The 22,317-nt window shown below is 38.0% G+C and overlaps 1 protein-coding gene across 5 annotated transcripts in view; it reads left to right on the forward strand.

The window, feature by feature from the left end:
- GRID1 (glutamate ionotropic receptor delta type subunit 1) overlaps positions 1-22,317 on the forward strand; it is a 549,421-nt gene that overhangs the window by 477,002 nt on the left and 50,102 nt on the right. For all 5 annotated transcript variants that reach the window (XM_063337940.1, XM_063337939.1, XM_063337936.1 and 2 more), the window contains exons 9-11: positions 17,348-17,449; positions 19,021-19,218; positions 21,142-21,466. In XM_063337940.1, the coding sequence (XP_063194010.1) occupies positions 17,348-17,449; positions 19,021-19,218; positions 21,142-21,466 (625 nt within the window). The remainder of the gene's footprint in view (positions 1-17,347; positions 17,450-19,020; positions 19,219-21,141; positions 21,467-22,317) is intronic.

Consider the following 22,317-nt stretch of genomic DNA (forward strand, 5'->3'; position numbering starts at 1 on the left):
ACTCATTATGCTGGGAATGTTCTAATTCAGGAGCATTTTACTAGTGAACTCCTATAACAAAGGAAGGCTATATTAAAGTGTGCATTTGGGATTTTGGTTATTATAAATTACATTCTTTGAAATCTCATTTAGAACCAGGAACTAAAATGATGTTGGAAGGCTCAGAGGATTAATTCTTCCTGAACAATAGACTGTCACTGATCACTCTGTAAAGTAATTATGCCAAATTTAATTATAATATAAGCACATTGTATGATAGTCATAGTGTGCCCAAAAGAGATTTTGAAAAGGTACCTCACAAGCATATGGACCAGCTCTGGGAACACAGTGGCAAATTACGCATGTTGTAATTGAGTACAACTTAATATCAGGCTTTGTTAATTAAAGGTTTGGGGTTGTGTGGGGTGGATTCTGGCTGGCACACTTTGCTTTTCAGTACTATCAGCATAATGGAACAAACGAACTCTTCCCTCCCCATTTTATAGATCCTGCCAAAACCCCTTATGACTTCCAGTAGCATTAATGTGTTTATATCAATTTCAGTATCACTGTAGTGATAAAACCAGGAGTAATCAAATTGTTACAGGGATGGAAAAATAACTGTCCCTCCTTCTGATACTTCAGCTGCAGAAACGGCACTATCATATGTTGCTGGCCTTTCAGTATAATCCACCCATGCAAACCTAAGGCTCCTACCTTGACGTTTCAGTCTTCTCTCCTCAGTTTTCCATCCATCTTCATGTTGGATTTGGACTAGTTATGGAAATACCATTGACCCTTTAACAAAAGCTGTGTGAGTCATACATAAACAAATGAAATGACTGCCAGTGCTTGGGGAAGCGGTTCCACAGCTGGAATGACATGGTGCAGTACGCCTGAGCTGAACTTTTGTGCTTATGTTACTTTAGGGTAGGTATCTTGGGAGAAAGCTAATGAGATCTAGAGTATGGGTGTCAGGAGTAATGAAGCCGGAATGATGGCGGTGAGAGGTAGATGCCTTTGGTCTGTGTTGCAGTGCAGGGTGTTTACTGTAAAGCAACAGAAACGGGTAGGACCACAGGTCAGAACTAGCAGAATGAGTGCAGATCTGCTGAGGTTAACGGGTTTGTACTCAAGCAGGCTTCAATTTGGATTTACATGTCAATGAAAAAAGTTAAAAATAGAAAATCTGAGAAAAGCAGGAAAGCTTGATCTAGTATGCCTCAATTTTTCCTTCTTTTACCTTATTTCTTTCATATGTGACTGCTTTGTTACATAAGAAATCTGGTCAAAATATGAGTCTGGTGTTAGTCTTTCTACATGTAGCAGAGGGGCTGCTAACACCCTGAGTCGCAAGTGCTTCTATATAACTTCTAGTTACGCAGGGGATGGTGCCGGCACATGCTCTGCACTTTGCTTCCCCCATTCCTCCCTGTCCCAAAATGCCTCCGTTGAAAATTGTTGTTCAATAGAACTAGTGAAACTATTTAAACAGGAAAGTAGAGAAAGGTGTTTTCTCTGTTTTCCTCCATTGTAGAACATTTTGTTTTCCAGGTCATCTTTACAGCAGTATTATATTTTCAGGGAAAGTGCAGAAAAAAAAGGTGTTAAAAAAAATCAACCCCCCTATGCGTGTTTTGGTTATTTTGCTTAAAAATGTGATAATATATATTTGCCTGGAACATGATAATAGCCAGCCTTCCGTAGTACTTTACACCATCATTGAAATGTTTATCAGATGCTAAGCCATACCTGCCGTAGATGGGAAGAGTGTCCGTTTGTTTTATTGAAGAATATTGAATGTGAAATCATGCATGAGCTGTAATGTCAGCAATTTTCACACCATCCTCTAGGTGACATTTATCGTGTCTGTGAAGAAATCTGTGTTGATATGGTGGGCTGTGACCTTCTAGTGACTGCCATTGTTTGATGTGCTTGCTGGTCTTTTAGTCTTGTGAGATTCCTTGACCCCAAGTTTGTGACGTATTCATATGCAGTCCATTATACAAATAAGCCTTAGTTCTCTCTGAATTTCTGTGTATACATCCAGCCTCTGTAACATTGCCAGTCTACTTACTGCAGACTGAAGTCCTGATGAAAGTCATTGACAGCAGATTTATTCATGCTAACAGCAAACTCCTGCTTGTTGAGAGGTCCAGTATTCTTTCCCCTAACTGATATGGTACCACTTCAAGACCAGAAGGCTTGGTGTAAGCAGATAGAAGTGTCCCAGAAGAAGAACAAGTAACTAGGTTAAAAAAATATGAAAACTAGTTAAGAATATTGAGGATTTATTTTTTTTTTATTTCTGTAAGTTTCTTTAAGTTGTCGCTCTCCACAGTGACATTTAGTACTAAAAGGCAATTTAAACTTAGCCACATCCTTATGAGGGATAACTGCACAGGCTTCTTTATGCATACATATATACCTGTCTACATATATAATGTATATCATATATTTATATATTTAATGCCAGGTGCATGTTACCTAAAGGAGAGGTAAAGAAATGCCATTTTTATGACAGCTCTAGGTGAATGTAGGGAGCGATATATTTTTAAAGGAGAACATTTTAGCTAATTCAGTTATCTTAGATGATTAAGTCTATGTTACTCGGCAGGGTGAAGGCAAAGTCCTTCACTGGAGGAGCTGTCTCTAATCAGGATCTGCCTTTTGAAGGACCACCTGAAGAGTTGCATCTTGTCACTCTTGTTATGCAGTGCCTCTGAGCTGGGTACTTAAAGCATCCAGCTGGCCAGGCTTTTCAAGAAGTTTTGGGTGAGAGACGCACGCATCTTTTTCCCTTCCTGGACTCTATAAGTGAGTGCTTGTGCTGGTACCAGACTGACAGCCTTCAGCGTAAGAGCCTTCATTCTGCCTCTGAGCAGTGAGCAGACATAGCTTTCACAGTCTGAGCTGCCAACTCTGAAAGGGCCTCAGCTACTGGAGTTTCTTCTCCATCTCTGACTGTCCACTTTATATGCCTATCTGAGCACAGGTTGTTGGCTAGCTGTGACCCAGGGAGCACTAATCAGCAGCATTTTAGGAGCATCACCTGGGCTGATGTGATGATGGTATTTGTCACCTATTCATTCATCCCTCCCTGTAGTTGCTACAGTGTGAAATCTGTCACGGACCCTTCTATTTCAGTAATGGGCAAGTTTTCACTCAAGTATCACAAGCTTCCAAGTTGATGGAGAGCCAGCAGATTGTAGGGCCTTTCAGCCATCAGTGCTTGCCCTAAGCCTGCTCCAAAGCAGCTGGGAATATTGTACCATGGAGATGTGGACAATAACACATAATTATTAACACTCTGTTAATTTCGTTTCCTTTAATTAATCTGATTTGTGAGCAAAGTCTGTAGCCTTCAGACGTTCTGGGACCCGCAAGGCAATTCCGTGAATTACCAAAAAAAATCCATGTTGGCTGGAACATTTGTAGAGGGCTGATGTGCTTTATGCAGACAGAAGAACAGTCTACAGAAATGCTGAAAGTTCAGCAAAGGCTGCAAATTCCCCTTAGCTTTATGAAGAGTTGCTGCAGGAAGCCAATACCAACAAACAATTTATTTCACTCTGAGCCTAGTGAGAGGAGGGAGATTATTGTTAGCTCAGAGCTTTCTACTTCATGTATGCCACCTTTTGCTTATGCAAGGGAAGGGTTTTAGGAAGAGTTCCCAACTAATACAATTCTGCTGAATGAAAGTTTCTTTTTCCAAGAAAAAGAAAAATTAAATAATTCTACATCTTACTGTGCATGTAGTAGGTAAGCATTTATTTTCCATTTTCTAAGTGTATCTTATCTAAATATATTCAATTTCTGTTGGCAAGTGACATTTGCTTTCCACTTTCCTTGTTCAGCTGTGTCTGCATTTTAATGCTGAAATGCAGTGTTGACGAAAAAGTAGGTTTTTTAAGGCAACTCTTCTAAGATCATTTTAAAATAAAGATTTAATACTGAATCAGAAAGTTGGCTTTCGAAAGCCAGTTTTCCGATTTTCCATGGGCTGATTTTTGGCCAGTCTCTATTATTTGGGTAGGGTTGGATTTTTGTGTGAGGTTTTGGGTTTTTTTTCCTCTCTGAAAAATATATGGAAGAACCAGAAGAGATACAGAGAAGGAAAAATGGTGATTGGAGATATCAGATCGCTTCTATATGAACAGACTATAGAGAACATAATTCTTTAGCTCAGGAAACAGGCAAAAGAGAGGGGACTGTGGCTATGTGTTTATGAAACAAAGACCAAATAGGAACAATTATTCATTTTTTCTCATAACAGAAACCTGGAGGATACTTAATAAAATGAACAGGTACCCAGCTTCCAAGTAATAAAAGAAAGTACATTTTCAGAGACTGTATGCTTATATTTTGAAATTCATTGCCACAGAATGTGTGGAAGAAAGAAATTTAAATGGACTCAGAAGACCTTAGGAAAATGAATGCCTGATGGGTCCACTGAGGAAATAGTCTTTATATTGCATTAAGGAGATATTTCTCACACTTAGAATTTCATGAGAGAGAATACTGATTTTTTCTTTAAATGTATAAATGGCTGGATAACAATCACCATAGCAACGGAAAGAATATCAGGTTAAAGCAGTAAGGAAGGGATTTAATGAAGGTAAAGTGGTTTTTTGCTACTCAGATACGTTTGTGGTAGTTCTTCACCATATTTCTGCATACATATTCCTCTGAAAGCATTGCCCATTTTAGCCCTAATGCTGCGTACAAATATTCTGCTCTTTATTGATGAAAGACGACTTGCCCCGCAGTGACCAAGAGCCATTTACACTATAGGAATACATTTTGTAATGTTTTAAGCTAGGGTGGTCTGCAAATGAGATCTGACCGGTGGGCCATTCCCAGAGGGCTCCTGCCTTTTCCCCAGCAGAGGCCCTGCTACATGTCTGTGGCCCACCATGGGCCTAAAGAGTGTGCCTCCTCCCACTGAGAAGTTTGGACCACGCATCAATCATGTCTTGTTTTCTAATTTGGTCAGGTTTGACCTGTCTAAAAGCTTTTCTCAATACTTTGGGAACATCATGAATCAAAGCATCAAATGCAGTACTAAATGAGCTTTGTAGTAATTACATAAACTTACTAAATTTGTCTATCCTTCCAAACGTGATGTAGGGCTCTCTGATAAAGCTTCTTGGAGATCAGTGTTTATTTTTAAAGCTATAGTAGGGAATCTAAAAGGCGAGCCTTTAAGCGTTACAGATAGTACAGGCTGCCTTTCTTACCTGCTTTCATTTCTTACGTTTGACTGCTGAAATTGCCACATCCTTTCTAGTGATGGAGTTATGCAGGTACATGTTAGTTTGTGGAGCTGGGGAAAAGTATTTATTACTGTAATCTTTCTTATATACCCTACGTGCACTGTCTGTCAGTGTGTAAAATTGCTCAGAACTTCTGGACTTCCAGTATTTTTTTAAAAAGCTAAAAAATCTCCGCAATGTTGATTTGAAGTGGGGAAAAACAAAGGAGGGCAAAAACTTTGTAAGCAAAAGGTTTGTAAACAATAACATGGAAAAGTATTTTCCGTGCTTACCCTCGGTTTCTTTAAGAAAAATGGTCAAAGATTAGCTAAGTGTATTGTTATATTCCTTGTGAATACTTAGCAACTGGTATATAGTTTATAGAAATGATAATATCTTTGGATATAATATTTGTATATTCTCTGATAATTGGCTTTGTGAGCAAGCTGATTTTATTTGCCTTACAAAACCTGCTCTATGTACGTAACAAAGCCAAAGGGATAAATATATTTTTGAAAGCTGTCTCAGTATAACTTGTTGTTAATTAAAACCATTAAATGTATATTATTACACAGAAGAAAATTCATATTTTCTTTAATACTATCTACAGTTCTGTTTCTTGGAGAGGTAATTCTCTGTTACCAAATACCAAGTTATGGGTTTTTTCCACTCAGTTGTTTTCTTTGTTGTTGAGGACAAAAATGTTTGCAAATTGTTGAAGGCATTCTATCTCATGTTCTATGGGAAGCAAGGATAAAGAGGAAGTCATATTGTAAAGATCAAAATAAGGGAAAGTTAATTAAAAACTGAACTTTTAAATTTATTGTAGGAATTTCCATTCTTCCATAGATACAGATCTAGATTCCAGTGCTGATAACCAGAGCCGGTCAAAATTAACTTAAAACCTTCAGCAGGAAAACTTTGGCATTTAGGTTTCTTACCTATGTCACCAGAGGATATTAACTTCTCTTGACAGCAGTTCTGATAAAATATTAATTGTTTTTTAAAACGTTCATTTTAAAGTATCGGCATTTCATCTAAGACTTTGACCTCTTTGTGTTAAGGTTTTCAATTTGTTCTATAAATTATATTTATAAATCCACAACTTCTGAGTTAAAATGTGAATAGGATATCTTTTCCTCTAGAACACCGCCACCAAAATATCATGAGATAATTAGAGAATAACAATGGTAGGAAAATGAAATAAAATAATAAATGTATCCAAATTTAATGGAAAACGTAAGAAGACACTGAACCTCAAACCTTTGCAATCAAAAATTTTAGTAAGAATTTTATTTTTAAAATAATTTTTACAAGAAAATACTCTTGAAGTTGAGGAGGTTTTCAAAAGTATATGGAGTTTGAGAGAGGAGCATTTTTCAATACAGAATTGAGCACTAGCTCGACAGGTGATACCAAAGAGTGGGCTGAACTTTGCTTTCATTCTTAGATGACTCGGTGCCATCAACCAGAATCAGAAAGTGAATTCATGGTGGCCAAGCTTCAGAAGGTCTACAGCTGATGAAATCACACCATGGTCCCTTTCTACCATGACCGCAGAATGGGGGAGGCTATGAGAAGTTCAGTTGCTAGAACTGTTGATGTATACAGCGTTCTTGAATGTGTAGTGAGAAGTCAAAAGCGTTCAGCTCAGGTAATATCCAAGGAATACAGTAAAGAATTGCAAAAAAAAGAGCAGATGTTTTGGCATAGCCAGCTGATTGGAGCATGCCAGTTAATTGCGTTAAGTGCAGAACTCTCACGTAGAACGACTGGAAAAGATGTAGTTTTCCAGTTGCACAGTGCTCTGTTGGTCTCCCACCCCAGTAAAATTCTCAGAACATCACTACAGGGTTGTATTTTGTTATTACACCGCAAAGAGAAGGACAGGAACCTACATAAAATCAATATGAATTTGTATTTGTTGTTAGATCCAACTTTTCAATATTTTTTTTTGTCTACAGAATAGTCTGTTGAGTTCACTATTGCATTAGGTAACTACAGGTAGTTCTACTCTCAAAAGCTAGTCATTTCCCACCAAAAAGCATTTGTAAGCTTTGAAAAGAATCTGTTCTCTGTGTGAAGTGGATTCGTTTCCATTTTACCCACACATAATGAGTAATGGCAGGGGGAATTGGTTCAGTTTTGCCCACAAGCAGCTACTCTTGAACTACATGACTTTCAGTACTTAACAGCAGCGTTCAGAGTATCCTTGGAGTCCAGCACCCACCATCTCTCACTGGGCAGCAATTTTGTTTGTTTTTAAAACTGCAGAAGATGAGGGGCTTGTTTGTCTTCCAAACAGGTAACTCAGTGGCAAGGAGCTCATGCTCTAGGGTTTTTCAGCTGGTCACATCTGTTGCAGACTTTATATTTGGATTGGGGTAACTTTTATGAATACTTGTCAGTTTTAATTTTATGCTTAGAGGCCTGCTCATTCCTATCAATGGGTAATTTACAATGCCTCTGGGAAGTACTTGATTCAGCAGTATCTTAGGTACTCACAATTAGTTTTTTCAACCCTTACAGGAGTTGTGATGCTGCACATACTTCTTTTGCTATAGCAACACTGCCATCTGATTCAACAACAGCGTTGCTATGTTGTAGCGTCTTGTTCGTATCTTAAAGCCTTGAAAAGTGGCAAAACTGCACATGGACAGGGGTAGAGGTCAGCTGCCTGCTTGACACCTGCTGTGAGATCCTAGGAGAAAATAGCTCCAATTTCTTCTCAACACCGTTTTTGCCGCATTTTGATTTTATGTTAGGGAAATGAAATGCAAAAATTTGGGGACAGGGTAATACTTGCCTGCACTTTATAGAGAAGCCATCAGAGGATAATATTCTTGTTAATATTGTTTTCATCGCTCTTATGATCGCTTCATTTAATACTACATCTTTTCCAGTGCCGGTGTTGCTGCAGCATCCTCCACTAATAACATCAGCATGTTGCAGTCACTGCTGCTTCAAAGACTAGTATTAATTGAAGCGATTTATTCTACCAGAGCTGAAGATGGCCTATTTATACTTTTATATAATGAATATTAACAGGTTACATTTATCTTGTCATGTCCTGTCAGCTGTTTTTTCTGCTTCGTGCAGATTTGCTGCCCCGTACATGCTTTGCTGAGGCTTGGCACAGTAGAACAGAGGTGTTTCTCTGTCTTGCATAGGAGATCAGAGGTGCTCACCAGCTATCATAATATGGAAAGAGAAGTAATCCTGAATTGGCTATCATTGCTCCTTCATTGACTTGCTGGCAAAATATGGTCTCATTCTGCCAATTAATGGAGCAATATCTTATTTCAGCAAAAAGATAATATTCATAATTTATGTCTTTCAACATAATATTAAATGTGATGTATATGCAATATAAAATATAAAGTATACGGTGCTGATCCATTCCCAAGGGGTATGAGAAGTCTTATACCGTGTCAATAAAAGCTGCAGGGTTACAGAAAATTACTGCTTCAATTCTGCATGAAATTCCTCAGTCATAGTACTGCAGAAAGGTTCTGTATACACAAATGCATGTACAAGAATATCTTAGCTTCCTTAATATTAGTAGTATAAGGCATAATGTGTCTAATCTTCCTTTATGCGGCAGAGCTCTACTATATGTAAAATAGTTGGCTTTTAATAATATGGCCATTACATTTATTTCAGCTGATCTTTGGCTAATTAAAACCATAAAGGAGACCACTTTCTCTCACATCAAAATATTTTATATTCTCTGCAATGAAGAACCATAAAGATAGTGGAGCAAGATACTGCCGAGTTATGCTAGGTAAGGTCAAAATTGTTGATTGTAATGAACAGCAGGATTTGTAGAGCAAGAGCTGAATAAATACACAGCTTTCTAGAGAATGAAGGATATTAATGCTGAAATTCCTCTACCAGAACCTCTGTTTGTAATCGGCTGTCCTCCTAAACTGCCCCCATAGTTCTGGGTTAGGTGTTATAGTTTTTCCCCTGTAGGTTTTCCCTATCTATTTTGTAGAAATTATTGTAAATGATACAGAGAGAGAGACTCTGTATTCTAGACTCTAATTACTCTCTGGATGATAGTGGTTTAATACTGTAATTGATCTTACGTGGCCAAAACATGTTTCTGATACTAATTTGCATTTTGTTTTAATGAAATTTTTATCATTTTTCATTGGGTTTGAGCCCTTTGAATTATTTTGATGTTCGTTCTAATTTGTGTAAGTTTTCTGCTTGTTACTATGCAGCTCCTTGTCGAAGTATGTTTTGTTTGCACAATTGGAGATTTGTGTTTTCTTAAATCTTAAATAAGAATTTCACAGGACTATCCATGTGATAGTAACTCAGTTAATGCCACTCTTCTCTCTTAATTGTGAGCCAGCTCCCTTGCATGGTTTGAAGGGCAGTATGCTATTTCAAGGGCAGTCTTCATGTGGCATCTTAATCCTAGACATTTGCCGTTTATCTCTCTGTGCTTTTCAGAAGTGCAGTGGTGTATATCTGTTTCCTTAGATATGTCAGTTCAGGTCAATTGCTCTTTCCTACTCAAATCCCCCCTTCAGTGTTCTTGAACTTTCTTTATTTTCTATTCTAGGTCTATGCTCAATTAACTTTGTATAAGTGTAACTCTCGGGATTTAATGGCATTATGTACGTTTGCTAAGTTAAAGCACAATTTTAAGTGGTTGTAGGCTGGGACCTTAAATTGCTCCTGTGCACTTTCTACAGAGTTTCTTCCTGGCTGAGTTCTAGGAATGGCTTCATTTCAGCAGTGGGGAATGGATTTTTCTGTTGGAAATTAAAATATTTGAGGTTTTCAAGTCTTCAGGAATTATGCCATTCATCATAAAGACTAAACAAATACTTTTGAGAATTATAATGTGCCCCCATAGTAGCCTTAAAGATGGTGATTAAACCACTCACCTGAAATGTAGTAAATTGATGAGATCACAGGCTAAACTGGGGGACTTGGGGACTTGAATGAAGTTGTTCCACATAATGAGAAAAGCATCCCAGTCACCTTTGACTGGGATCCAGCATTGTGTGAAACACCATCTCAAACCTGATATCTCTGCTGAATTCAGGAACCACCGGGTTGTCAGGCTTTTCTTTTATTTCCTCATATGCTGGATGTGCCACACCTTTCCTGTGAAAAATTGTTTTGTTTAGAAATACTCAGAAAAGCTCTGCCCTTTTATCTGTTTCTCATTTCACAGTCTGCATTTAGAATGAATAAATGTTTCTAGGAAAAGGATTGTATTTCATGTGTAAGGGTCTCTGTAGATTATTAGAAGTCAGCAGCAGTGGTTCTGTTGTCTTATATCTAGTTTTGTTTCTAATTTTCCCATTTCCTAGTCATCATTACATTAGATATATATATGGTTATGTCTTTCACTCTTCTCGTACAAACTGACTCCTCCACCCCAGTAGTTGTTCTGTTCTCCCTGGATTTTTTTCCAGCATGCCTAAATCTTGTTCTGTCAGATGCTAAACGTGTTATTAAGACTGTATATTCTTCTCAGCCGTGTTGTGACTGCTCTCTGTGCAGCCTATGCCACAAGACCTGTGGAGTCCAAAATCACACTGGTACTTTTGCAGACATACTGTATTACGAGCTCATCACCCACTTGCAACTCACTTTTACCCTGCACAATTTTTTAACATTAATTTCCATGTTTGTTTCTTCAATTGAAGCGTCTCTATTTCTTATTTTTCCTTTTCATAAGTGTTTATTTCTAGTTATGCAAGATGCATATTATTATTTCATGTCTGGGTTCTTCCCTCTCCCATTAATTTTTCTCACTGTTCTAGTCTGAAGTATTTGCAGCGCTTCCCGGTTTTGAGATATCTTTGCATCTTAGACATTTTAATTTCAGTAATTTGCTATTTCCTGTTCCAAATCATTAAAAAAAGCTATTAAGTAAATAAGATCTTAACATTGACTTGCTCTAAGCTACATCAGAACTTCCCTCCTTATCTTGATACATCATTCTTCGTTGTTGCTTAGAAGTTAGCCTGTAAATCATCTGATGTTGCCCTTATTCAGGAAATGAATTCAAATTGTCCTAGGTGAGGTTTCACAAGACCGTGTATGAAACAGAACTAAAAGTCAGGTATGAGTATATTGTCATCATATTTCAGTTACCTATTAATTCTGCAGTACTGTTGAAAAAGCAGTCAAGTTTGTCCAGAATGGCTTGTTCATTCTAAGGCCTTGCAGCCTAATGCTCATCTTCCTGTGATTCTCCAGAGATGTTTTATTATCATTTATATAGCACCATAAATTTGCAAAACGCTAAAATTAGAATAAGCTGCGTTCTTCTCCCTGAAGATCTCACATTCTTAAAGGCCCGTTAAAGCAGCAACAGTCACATCAATGTGCTTCACTGTCCTGCACAGAAAACCCAGGGTCCTGTTGGACAGACAACAGTGGCAGGGTAGCCCCAGAGGAGGCAGCCCTTCCCTAGTTCTTGGTCTTATATTTATATTGGCCTAGTCATTGCCTTTAAAAGGGCTTAGTGTCCCAGGAGATGGATGATGCTGTTTGCTGAAGCATTGGGAATGGGAGAGAACAGCTTTCTGCGATCTCTGTGCCCTTCTCTGAACTTTTACCGTGCAGATGCAATCCTTGTGTGGCCCTGTAATGGCAAATGGAGCATTTTGAGCATTGAACAAGATGTGATTAAATTTTGACCCAAAAGACTGAGAGTTTCTCTACTACTTAAGACTCGGTTCACAATCCTCTGTTTCATAGTTTTAATATATTTTGGAGTTCTTGGTAGCACTGTGGCTATGGGTGCAAAGGTAGTCCAAACCCACTGTGGATGTTCAGGAGCAAGCTACATCTTTAATACAAACAAGTGCCGCATATTGGAATAGAATAAGCATCTGGACGCAGGTATTTCACTGCAAACAAGGTCGAGTTATGCTGGATCACATAATATACCTTAAATGAGTTTAGCTGGTGATCTTGTCTAGTATCTTATCCTTAATAAGCTTATGGTTCAGAGTAGAAATGTTAAAATATTCCTGATAATCATGTAGCTATTGTAGAAATAAATTGTATTAGTGTTTGGATTTGCTTGCAAGTATGAGAATTGATACTTTTATATTTTCCTAATCCTGTTTTATGTAACTATGGATTATACTAATGCATGGTCCAAATTTTTCTTTGTTTGTTTGTTTTTAATTTTTCTTTATTATGATCCCGTATTTCAAATGAAAAGATTTTGGTACGTTCAAGGCAACTCCAGTCACAAAAAGGGAAATGATGTTGCAGGGAATCCTGTCAGTTCCTTGAGAATGACACATAATCCAATGTGTGAGTCCTACTAATACCTTGCTGTGAATTATATTGAATGACAGCAAATTCCCTAGATTACTGACATAATTGCATTTAAAAAAAAGAATCCTAGGCTTAAATGTAAACGTTTGCTTTATGTACTATTTAAATGGAATTCCTTTTGTTCCTTAGAACTGCAACACAGCAGTGTTGTCCAATTTGCTCCATTTATTTAATGGGCCACTGCATTATTTTATATTTGTTTCTTGTAAGCATTAATTTTCTTGTTTACATTTTGTTTATTTGAGGGTTTTTTGATTATCGTGTTTGCTTAAAATCTGCTTGGATAGTGTCAAATGTCACAGTGATTTTTTTAGCCATATTGCAGGCCTGGCAAAGGGAGTCAGAAGCTCCAACACGCAATATATGCGTACGTGGTACAAGGACATCATATTTGATATGCACTATGTTGACTTCAAGTTTGAGAAACAGGTTGTCATCCAAGTGAAATCCATTTCAGTTCAACTTTAATCTAAAAGCATTATCAGATTGTGAGTGGCACAGATTAATTTATTTAACTCAGTGCACAGAACAGCTTTCATATTTACAGAACACGCGCTCTGGGTTGATATAGGTGTCCCTGTCTCACGGCATGAGAACTGCCTGCTTCACCCTCCCTCTTTCACTTCTTGTCTGTTAGAAGTTCTTCAGGTTTCAATGCAGGGGTTCCCAAATTTTATTTCTTTGGATGGTGTAACCTTAGCTCCAAAGGAGTCACCAGACAAGAATTTACAGGCTTTTGGTAAGATAGAAGATGCGTGCTCTGGATGGATTGTAGCCCTTTCAAACATTACTCTACATCTGCTGAAAATTATCTTGTTTTATTTCTTACGGGAATCACATTTTCCCTGAAAAGTAGATCATGTTTAGGATGGTGTCATACTTTAAATGGTGTTAGGCAGCAGTGACATGCATTATTTGGACAGGAGCTACTGCATCATAAACTATAATAATGTAGATGATCTTATTCACTGTTGTGATATAAACATTAAATATTCACTTTTTATGCTAATGTCAGTTTTCAACTGTATTTACTAGCAGGTTGGGATAATTTTTGTCTCCATTTGTTTGGGCTGGAGACAGACACTTGCTGTAGTCCAGTGGTGTGAGTGTTCACAGCAAAGTTAGGAAAACTAAATTGAAGTTCCTGGTTCAAAGAATAGGTAATTATTGGGTAGTAGAGCAGCGTGAACATCCAGACCTCGCAGACAAACAGATGTGTGACAAATAACTGAGTTTTTCATCAATTTTATCTCCTAAAGGAAAGTGGCAAGAGGTAGTAAATCTTGCAAATCGGGGTTGAATGCATGCAGCCGTGATTTATTTGAAAAGAAGGATTGTCTGCCTCATTGTGCTGATGAGGGTCTTCACACTTCTGCAGAGTTGTTTCTGATGTTCTCTGGTATGAGTTTACCATGACATTTCCTCTGGGAAACTAATCGCTCAAGTAAGTGTCAGGCAGCCAGCATCAGCATCATTAACAAAGTCATGAAACTCCTTTGTAAATTTGGCTTCTAATTTATCGATGGGAACTCAGGAGCCCCAAAGTTAAAGTGGCATCAAATGTTCTTTGGAGGTCCTGACAGATATCAGTACCTTTCAGGTCAAAATCCTGAACAGCAGGTTCATGTGTCATACTTTGGATGACATCCATTATCATTTGGCATTCCCAGGTTGCCTAGCCATGTAGTTGTTTTGCTTTTGTGTTGAGTATGTGTGTTTGAAGCTATACGTTGCTTGTTGATGTTGAAAACAATGTTAAAATTGTGACTTTCTCTCTCCCAGTTTTTTCTTGCAGTTCTGGCTGAAAGTGCAGTAAATATTGATGAAGGTCAGAATCGTGTCTTGAGTCAGAATTTTCCAACAAATTTCCTTTTTTTCTGAATTTCACAGTTGTTTCCTCTGGTTTGTCTTTATTGGATGATTGAGTTTCTGATGTATGGCTAGAACTATAGGATTCCCAGCGATATGGCTATTTCAGAAAGAGAAGATAGGAAGAAGGTTTAAGTTGAAAAGCCTTATTAAAGTAGCTGTTTTCAAAACTTGAACTGCCATAACCCAGTAACTTGGAAATCAAAAAACCCCACCCAGACTGCCATTAAATATATGTTCCAGAGACGATTGATTTTTTAAAACACGTCCTACAAGTGCTGGTTCTGCTAGAAGGTGTTTGTCATAATCAGATCTAAAAGCCCTTTATCTCCTATCAGCCGATGGTTGTGCTATAACCTTTGGCTTCAGACTTCTGGTAGGAACACGGTACATATTTCTACAAAGAATGAAACTCTAACGGCCTTATCAAATAACAGCAGTACTCATTGTGTTTAACAGTGCTGGAAATTAGTTTCTCGGGCACTGATCTTGACAGGTCAGCTGTCACAAATTGGTAGACGTATCTGTAAATACATCGGCCCTATAAACAAAATTCTGTCTGCAAGAAGTGGAAGTTAAAATTGGCACACTTCTCAACAGATGAAATGTTCTGAAGCACAAGGATGCACAGGAAAAAGTCCCTTCTAGAAAAAGTTTTCCTCATGTTCTGTTTATTAAATTTATCTGCATAGTTTGCTTTTTAGAGACTGAAAAGTTTGTACCTCCATAGAGAACACTATAGAGTTCTGTGCTGAAATAAAATATGCTCTTCCTCGCACCTACCATTACTGCGTAAAATGCGAATTTTTGTCTCTCTCCTTTTGAATAAAAGGAATAAATTTATGGTTTTGCACTGACATGTCTCCAACTTCTTTTAGGAATTCTTAGTGTTAACACTGAATACGAAACGTAGGGTATTCAAAAAGTCTTAAGGCCTTGATATGAAACCAGATGGAGTTTTTGAAGGGAAAAGGAGTGGGAGAAGGAGTTGAAATGTGAGTGTACCAGTGGCGAAGTAATAAATGAATGTATTGCATTTCCCATATTTTAATAAATATTTAATCATCATCTGTAGATTGTGCAAGCCATTTTGGCCAAAACTTTCCATGTATCTTTATTATATACTTACTGCATAGGACAACTGAAGAAGGCTTAGAGAGTAAACATTCTTTACGGATTTGAGACACAATATATACCACACCCACCTATACAGGTCCTTGAAGTCTGTTGAACCATATTGATTTGTATCATCTGACAAATTGGTCGATTTGGTGTGGCGAAAGCAAAAGCTAAGAAGCATCTGGACATATTTCAGAGCAAGCATCTAAATTCAAATTTAAAAGATACGGTGGCTATAGGTATCTACCTGTATTGCTGCAGACACTTTTATGTGCAGAAGGTCATTTGTCACTCCAAACTGGAATCACAGGGGGAGGATTTTCAATTTGAGATACTTTAGCTTTCAGGAGTGACATTAGAAAGCTGAATATTATTCAGTCATTCCCCTCCATCCTCCAAGTCATCTGGATAAAGGAGGTGTAGCCTAATTCTTTTCTCTCCTGTGTCTTAACTTTGAAGATTTAATGACTATAGAATAATTTTCATCATTTATGCTTGTATGATAGTTATGGTGTCTGAATATTCACTGAATTTCCTGTTCTTTTCTAGTTCCCTGTTTATCAGTTTAGTACAGCAAAACAAAAATAAAACTATACAGATCTCTCCCATCACATTTTATTTGTTGGTTTGATTTTTGAGGCTTTAGGATAAGTCATAAAAATAAATCGTGTAGGACATCTAGCCATAGGCGTTTTCAGTGAAATAAGTTCTTTCCAAGAAGGTTTTGACTTGTTACATGAAATTTAGCTTCTGGCAGGAAGAAGCCACATTTCGCAGGTCTTGGACTATGTTTAATTTCTGTGGGGCGTGCCTTCAGCTAACAACACTGCTTCCACATATGTGAGCATAGTATTGGTGTTTAAGAGTAGAGCTGAAAAAAAAAGAAGGAAACACTTTCGACTTGATACTATTTATGACTCTTCTGAACAAAACGACACCATGGATTGTGTTTGAAGGCAAATGGAGTGTCTGACTGCTACTGCTGAAGAGCATATTCAGTTTGAATAATCCAAAAGTCACTTAAGATTGACTTTTCTATTGAACCTATTGTATTGAATTTTACTGCATTTCTCTTCAGAAAATGCAGTAAAATTGATTTTTAAAGCTATGTATTTAATTGAAAAATAAAATATTTAGATGTAACGTTCCATGGAGGTATCCTGAAATATGTATCTGGGTACATCCAGATGCATGTGGTACTGGTAGAGGTTATGACATATTTGATCATCAAGAGCCTGGGAACTTGAGAGGCTGTCATTGTTTTACTGATGAGGTAGAAGTAGGGCAAGAAGAGAGAAAATAGGACTTAAGATAGGATCTGAAGAAAGTCTGAGTGTCTGTGTCAAGAATATATGACCATCAGCGAGAGAGAACGTTGTGCAGCAGGAGGAAAGGTTGTTCTCTGATTAGCAGTAGGGAATGATTTGAAAAGTAGGAAGGGATCTGAGCAGAGAGGGAAATGTGGTATAGCGAGACCACAGGTAAGCTTGAAAACTGTCAAGCAATATAAACTTACTGGAAAAAAATGTCCTATCGGAGTGATCTAAGTGAAATAATGTGACAAATACTACAGATAATAGAGCAGTTATGTTACAGGCATCAATGAAAATGCATTCAGGCAAGGTACTTTTTATCTCTGTCCAGAATCTCACTAATTCTGATTCTGCATTAAAAAACACACTTCTCTTACCCTCTTTGTATCAGTTTTGGATTTGGTCAAGCTACTGTTAAATGTTTATGTAAATACTAAAAGATTTCTGCCTAACAGTCCTTCAGATTCACTGTACTTTCTGTTCTAGTTGGCAACGTGGGACTCTGAGAAAGGACTGAACGGCAGTCTACAAGAACGACGTCTGGGCAATGACTTACAAGGACTGACACTCAAAGTGGTGACTGTCTTGGTATGATCTTATTTGAGTTCAGGAAACAAATGCTGAAAATAAAAAGGATCTGACCAAGTATTTTGGGCACTTCCCTCAGTGTTTTTCCCTATCATTTTCAGTTCTGTATTTTTGGATGATCGGTTACGTAAGCAAGGAAGATAGATGGTGGCCTTTGATTATTTTATGTGAAGTTGCGCACTGTCAGAGATACAGAGCATTTGTTTGTTTGCTTGCTTATGCTATTTTTCTGCATTATAATTCCTACTGGGCATGGAACTGGCACAGGGCCTGAGTGCACAGGGGTGCATTCCAGATACAGTACTCTAACTCGGCTATGCAGTTTCCAGCGTTTCATGGATTTTAAGATCAGATGGACCAATTATGATAATCTAATCTTGGCTCTTGTGCACTGCAGGCTGTAAAATACAATCAAGTGTTTCCTCCATCAAGCTCATAAATTCCTGTTGAGATAAACTATATCTTTTAGAAAGGCGTAGTCTTTCCAAAAAATCACTATGCTTTTGGGACTACTGTCTGTTAGTATCCGGAGTGATAGCAGAGCTCCTGTCAGCTAAGTGCTAAATTAGGGGCAAATTAGGGCTTGAATGCATTCCTGCCTAAAATACTGTAGTTTGCAGCTTGCAGAATGTGCTGCTTTTTGTGATTTTTATTTCTCTTTTTCTGAATCACGGTACAAATAGGAAGTATCACGTAAGATTATTCAGGCACTCTTTCCAGCCCCCAGTTTTCTTTCCTCTAACTGGTGACAGGTGAGGTTTGGCTGTAGCTTACGTGGGAGGTGAGCAGATCCCTTCCACAAGAATGGAAGGTACCAGGTTGCAAAAGGCACCCAACCGTGGTGGCTCTGCCACCAACAGCCCTGGCAATCCCCTATGGGAGAGCAGGACACCCATGCCTGACAGAAAACATACTACAAAATGCTGCATTTCCATGGTCCCAAAATGTACATTAATACAAAATACTGCAGGAACCAGTACCCATGAAGGTTATTGTTTGAATCTTCAAAATATTAAATATTCACAAAATGCAGCATTTTTAGCTCTTGTTTCAATATGTCTCCTGAATAAAAGATTAATCACTGTCTGTAAAAGATGGCTTTCTAAATCTGATATGCTCTGAGATAGATGGACAGTAGTAATGTTCCTATCTAGGACTCATGTGCTTAATTTAATATCTGTACTCTAGACAGCTAGTTAGGACACTAAGGTAGGTGTCTGTGCCCTCTATATAGCCAGTGATAAGAGACAGGTACTTCAGAGAGCAGTTCATCCTGTGGGCACCAGGGAGGTGCTAGAGGGGGTTGAATTGTCCTCTGGATTCTCTGCCTCTTCTCAAGAACTGTGGAAAACCCAAGGCCATGGACAGGACTCAGGTGCTAAAGCCCTGGTGTCTGCCTGGGATGCCTCATAGTATCCTGCATGGCCTACAGTTTTTGCTTCAGAAGGTTATAAGTGTCTCAAAATCCACGCCAGGTTGTCCAGAATTAACTCAGGAAACATATTTTTGATAAGAGAAGCAAACTAAAAAACTTGTTTCAAGTATCAGTTAAGATATTGTTTTGTTCTCAGGAAGAACCTTTTGTGATGGTGGCGGAGAACATACTTGGGCAACCAAAGCGATATAAAGGATTTTCCATTGATGTTTTGGATGCACTTGCCAAGAATCTGGGCTTCAAATATGAGATATATCAAGCTCCTGATGGCAAATATGGACAGCAGCTACAAAACAGCTCCTGGAATGGCATGATTGGGGAGCTTATTAATAAGGTACACAGAGAAGAAGCTGTATTTTTAAAAATAAATCAATAAATAAATAAATGAAAAGACTCTTTGGAGTAGGCTGCCAAAGCTTCATAAGGGTGTCGTTTAAATTCCCCCCTTCCTCCATTCCAAATCAAGAGAATGGATTAGGATGAAAACCAGTGCAGAACGCTTCTGAGCTATGGGGTAGTTTGAGTGTGGTGTAAATTGTGCAATTTAAGGCCCTGTATACAGGATAAAACTAGAGAGTCTGCTGTTCTGTTTGCTCCCAACTGTTCTCAACATAAATTATATCAGTGTAAACCTCTGTGTTTACATAGCTGTAAGAATAAGAGGAGAGGATACGTGCGTGTGAGTGAATGACCATAGAAAATAGAAAAAAGTAATTTATTGCATTTGGTAATGATCGACTGTTTGATTCCAAAACAGGAAAAGCTTTCCTAGTAATATACAATAAAGGAGTGTTTTGAAGGACCATACTTTAAACTGATCTCAAGATTACTTGTTCATTTAAAACAGAGAGGACCAAAGTTCTTCTCTTAATTACAGTCTTGCAAATCAGGAGTAAGTTAATTGAACTCCATTGAAGTAAATGGGAAAAGTCCATAGCTTAGAATCTCCCGGAGAATGAAATGAGTGTATTTTGTTCATGTTCTCCCTATCTGACATGGGACAAATGTTAATCAAGAAGGAGAATCAAAGGAATTAATATTCCATGTTGCTGCCCTTTGTAGAAAAGGTTACTGTTCTGCAGTGGAGTTATTACTGAAAGTGAAAGCTTTCTCATTATCTAGTAAGTAGGCGGCTCAGTACCTGGTAAGTAGATGTTTAGGAAGAAATAGAAGCAATTAAAGCAATAACAAACATGTGTATGATAATGGGATATTCTTGGTCGGTGCTAGGAAACATAAAGAATTTTTTACTTACTTTGCATTGACATAAGCTGTTTGACTTTTATTGACTTGAAAATGTGGTAAGAAATCCTGTTAAATTTATTTGGAAATTGCTTTCTTCGAAGCAATCTATTATGGTATTTTTTTTAATGATATTTCTGCTACTAGCTTTTCCACTGACTCCAAAGGATTTCAAAGCAGATCTCCCTTACCTAACATTTTCTTTACTTTCCTAACAAAATGTAGAGAAAGGAAACAAAAAGTACATTCTGTTTTTTTGAAGAGAACTGTTTTTATTAAGGTGGAAAAATTTCAAAATTTAATTGCAGCTCTTCAAAAGCTGTGGGAATCTTACTTATTAACTCCTGCTTTATCTTTCATTGAGTCTGCATACTCTTTCAGGACCTTCTATGTGTAAAACCTGCTTGCTTTAAATGTCGAGGTCAAAGCAGTTTCAGGAGCTAAGTTGCCTTTGTTGCGTTATTCCAGTTACTAGTTTTTGCAGTCACTTTATTCATTGTAAAAAACAAAGAAAATCTCCCCAGTTGTCATATGAAATCCCTTCATGAATATGGGCAGCTGGCAACTCTGCAGGGAGAACAACAAATGTTAGCTCTTCGCACCTTGCTATCAAATACACAAGCTAAATATGGTGTTTCTTTTGTATTGCTTGCGGTGCACCAGGTTAATATGGTTTGGAGTTTTAGGCATCCTTTGGAAAACAAGTGAGGGATAAATGTTAAATAAATTGCACTCATTCCAGAGAGGAGTCAGGGTGACACTTTTTATTGTAGAATACTTTGACGGGTTATGTTTCACTATTTTGCTTTAGACTAGTGCAATTAATTAGTGTTCAAATGATGAAACTGAATCTGGTTTTATTTTTAGACAATTCATTTTAATTTGCCTAAATCTGTCAAATTATAGAAAGCAATGCGTGAAGTCCCTTTGTTCTTAAAAAGCTTCTCGTTAAAGCTCACGCTAGCAGAGTTCAGGGCGAAAGGAAGAGATCTGATCTGTTGTGTTTGTCTCGCAGAGAGCAGACCTGGCCATCTCAGCCATCACTATAACACCAGAACGAGAAAGCGTTGTGGACTTCAGCAAGCGGTACATGGACTATTCCGTGGGGATCTTAATCAAAAAGCCGGAAGAGAAAATCAACATCTTTTCTCTCTTTGCTCCTTTCGACTTTGCGGTGTGGGCTTGCATTGCTGCAGCCATCCCTATAGTTGGTGTCTTGATATTTGTCTTGAACCGCATCCAGGCAGTCAGGGCACAGAACGCTTCCCAGCCGAGCCCTTCTGCTTCCTCTACCCTCCACAGTGCCATCTGGGTCGTGTACGGCGCCTTTGTTCAGCAAGGTATTTACTCTCTTATAAACACCGCTGACGGATGTTCAGAAATGTTCTGCCTTGGATAAAGCAGGTCAGGACATGTTAATCTTGGCCAGAACGGTCTAAAGGTGAAAGAAAAGGCTCATACAGGGAGGTAATGTGTTTTATTAGAGCAGCTAATGAAAAGTGGGAAGAGGTAGGTAAGTTTGGGGCGGGTTGTGTTGTGCTTTTCTGTCTCAGTAAGTTCAGAAAAAACACACCATGCAGACTTTTCCACTTCAGGAAAATTACCGCGTGATAAATAAACTACAGAGCTGCTTGCTGCGGAATTGCAACATTTCTCCAACTTTGAAACTGGCACCTATTCTAATTGTTTAAATTTAATTTTAGAAATTTATATGTTTTTGAACTAATGTGAGAGTTTATCTTTTGGTTCTTTGAACTGAATAGGAGAATGATTTGTAGTCAGGTAAGTAACTTTACGCTCAGGAATCTCTAGGCATAAGACTAATCCTATTGAATTCAGTAGGATTGCTACCAAAAACAAAGTTATTTTTGTAAATAATTGTTGGCAAAATCTGCACACAGTTTTTGTCCCATATCTATAATGTTAGTTCTATTCTTGGAAGGCAGGTTTTGTTGAATGCTAACATATGGCTATGTCGTTAACATTTGCCTGCATTTTTTTGCATTGTGATTGCAAGCTTATAAAGCTTCAGCTGGAAAATCCTTACTATTGCTATGACGCTTGGTCCCTCATCTCATTAAGGTGGCATCCCTCATGGGTTTAAGTACAGTAAGATACAATCAGCGCAAACATACACTGAAGTGACTAGCACCAGCTGTATGGTAAGGTTTGGCCTTCAACAATGTTCAGG

This window comes from Chroicocephalus ridibundus, chromosome 6 (genome assembly GCF_963924245.1).
Source record: "Chroicocephalus ridibundus chromosome 6, bChrRid1.1, whole genome shotgun sequence".
Lineage (NCBI taxonomy): Eukaryota > Metazoa > Chordata > Aves > Charadriiformes > Laridae > Chroicocephalus > Chroicocephalus ridibundus.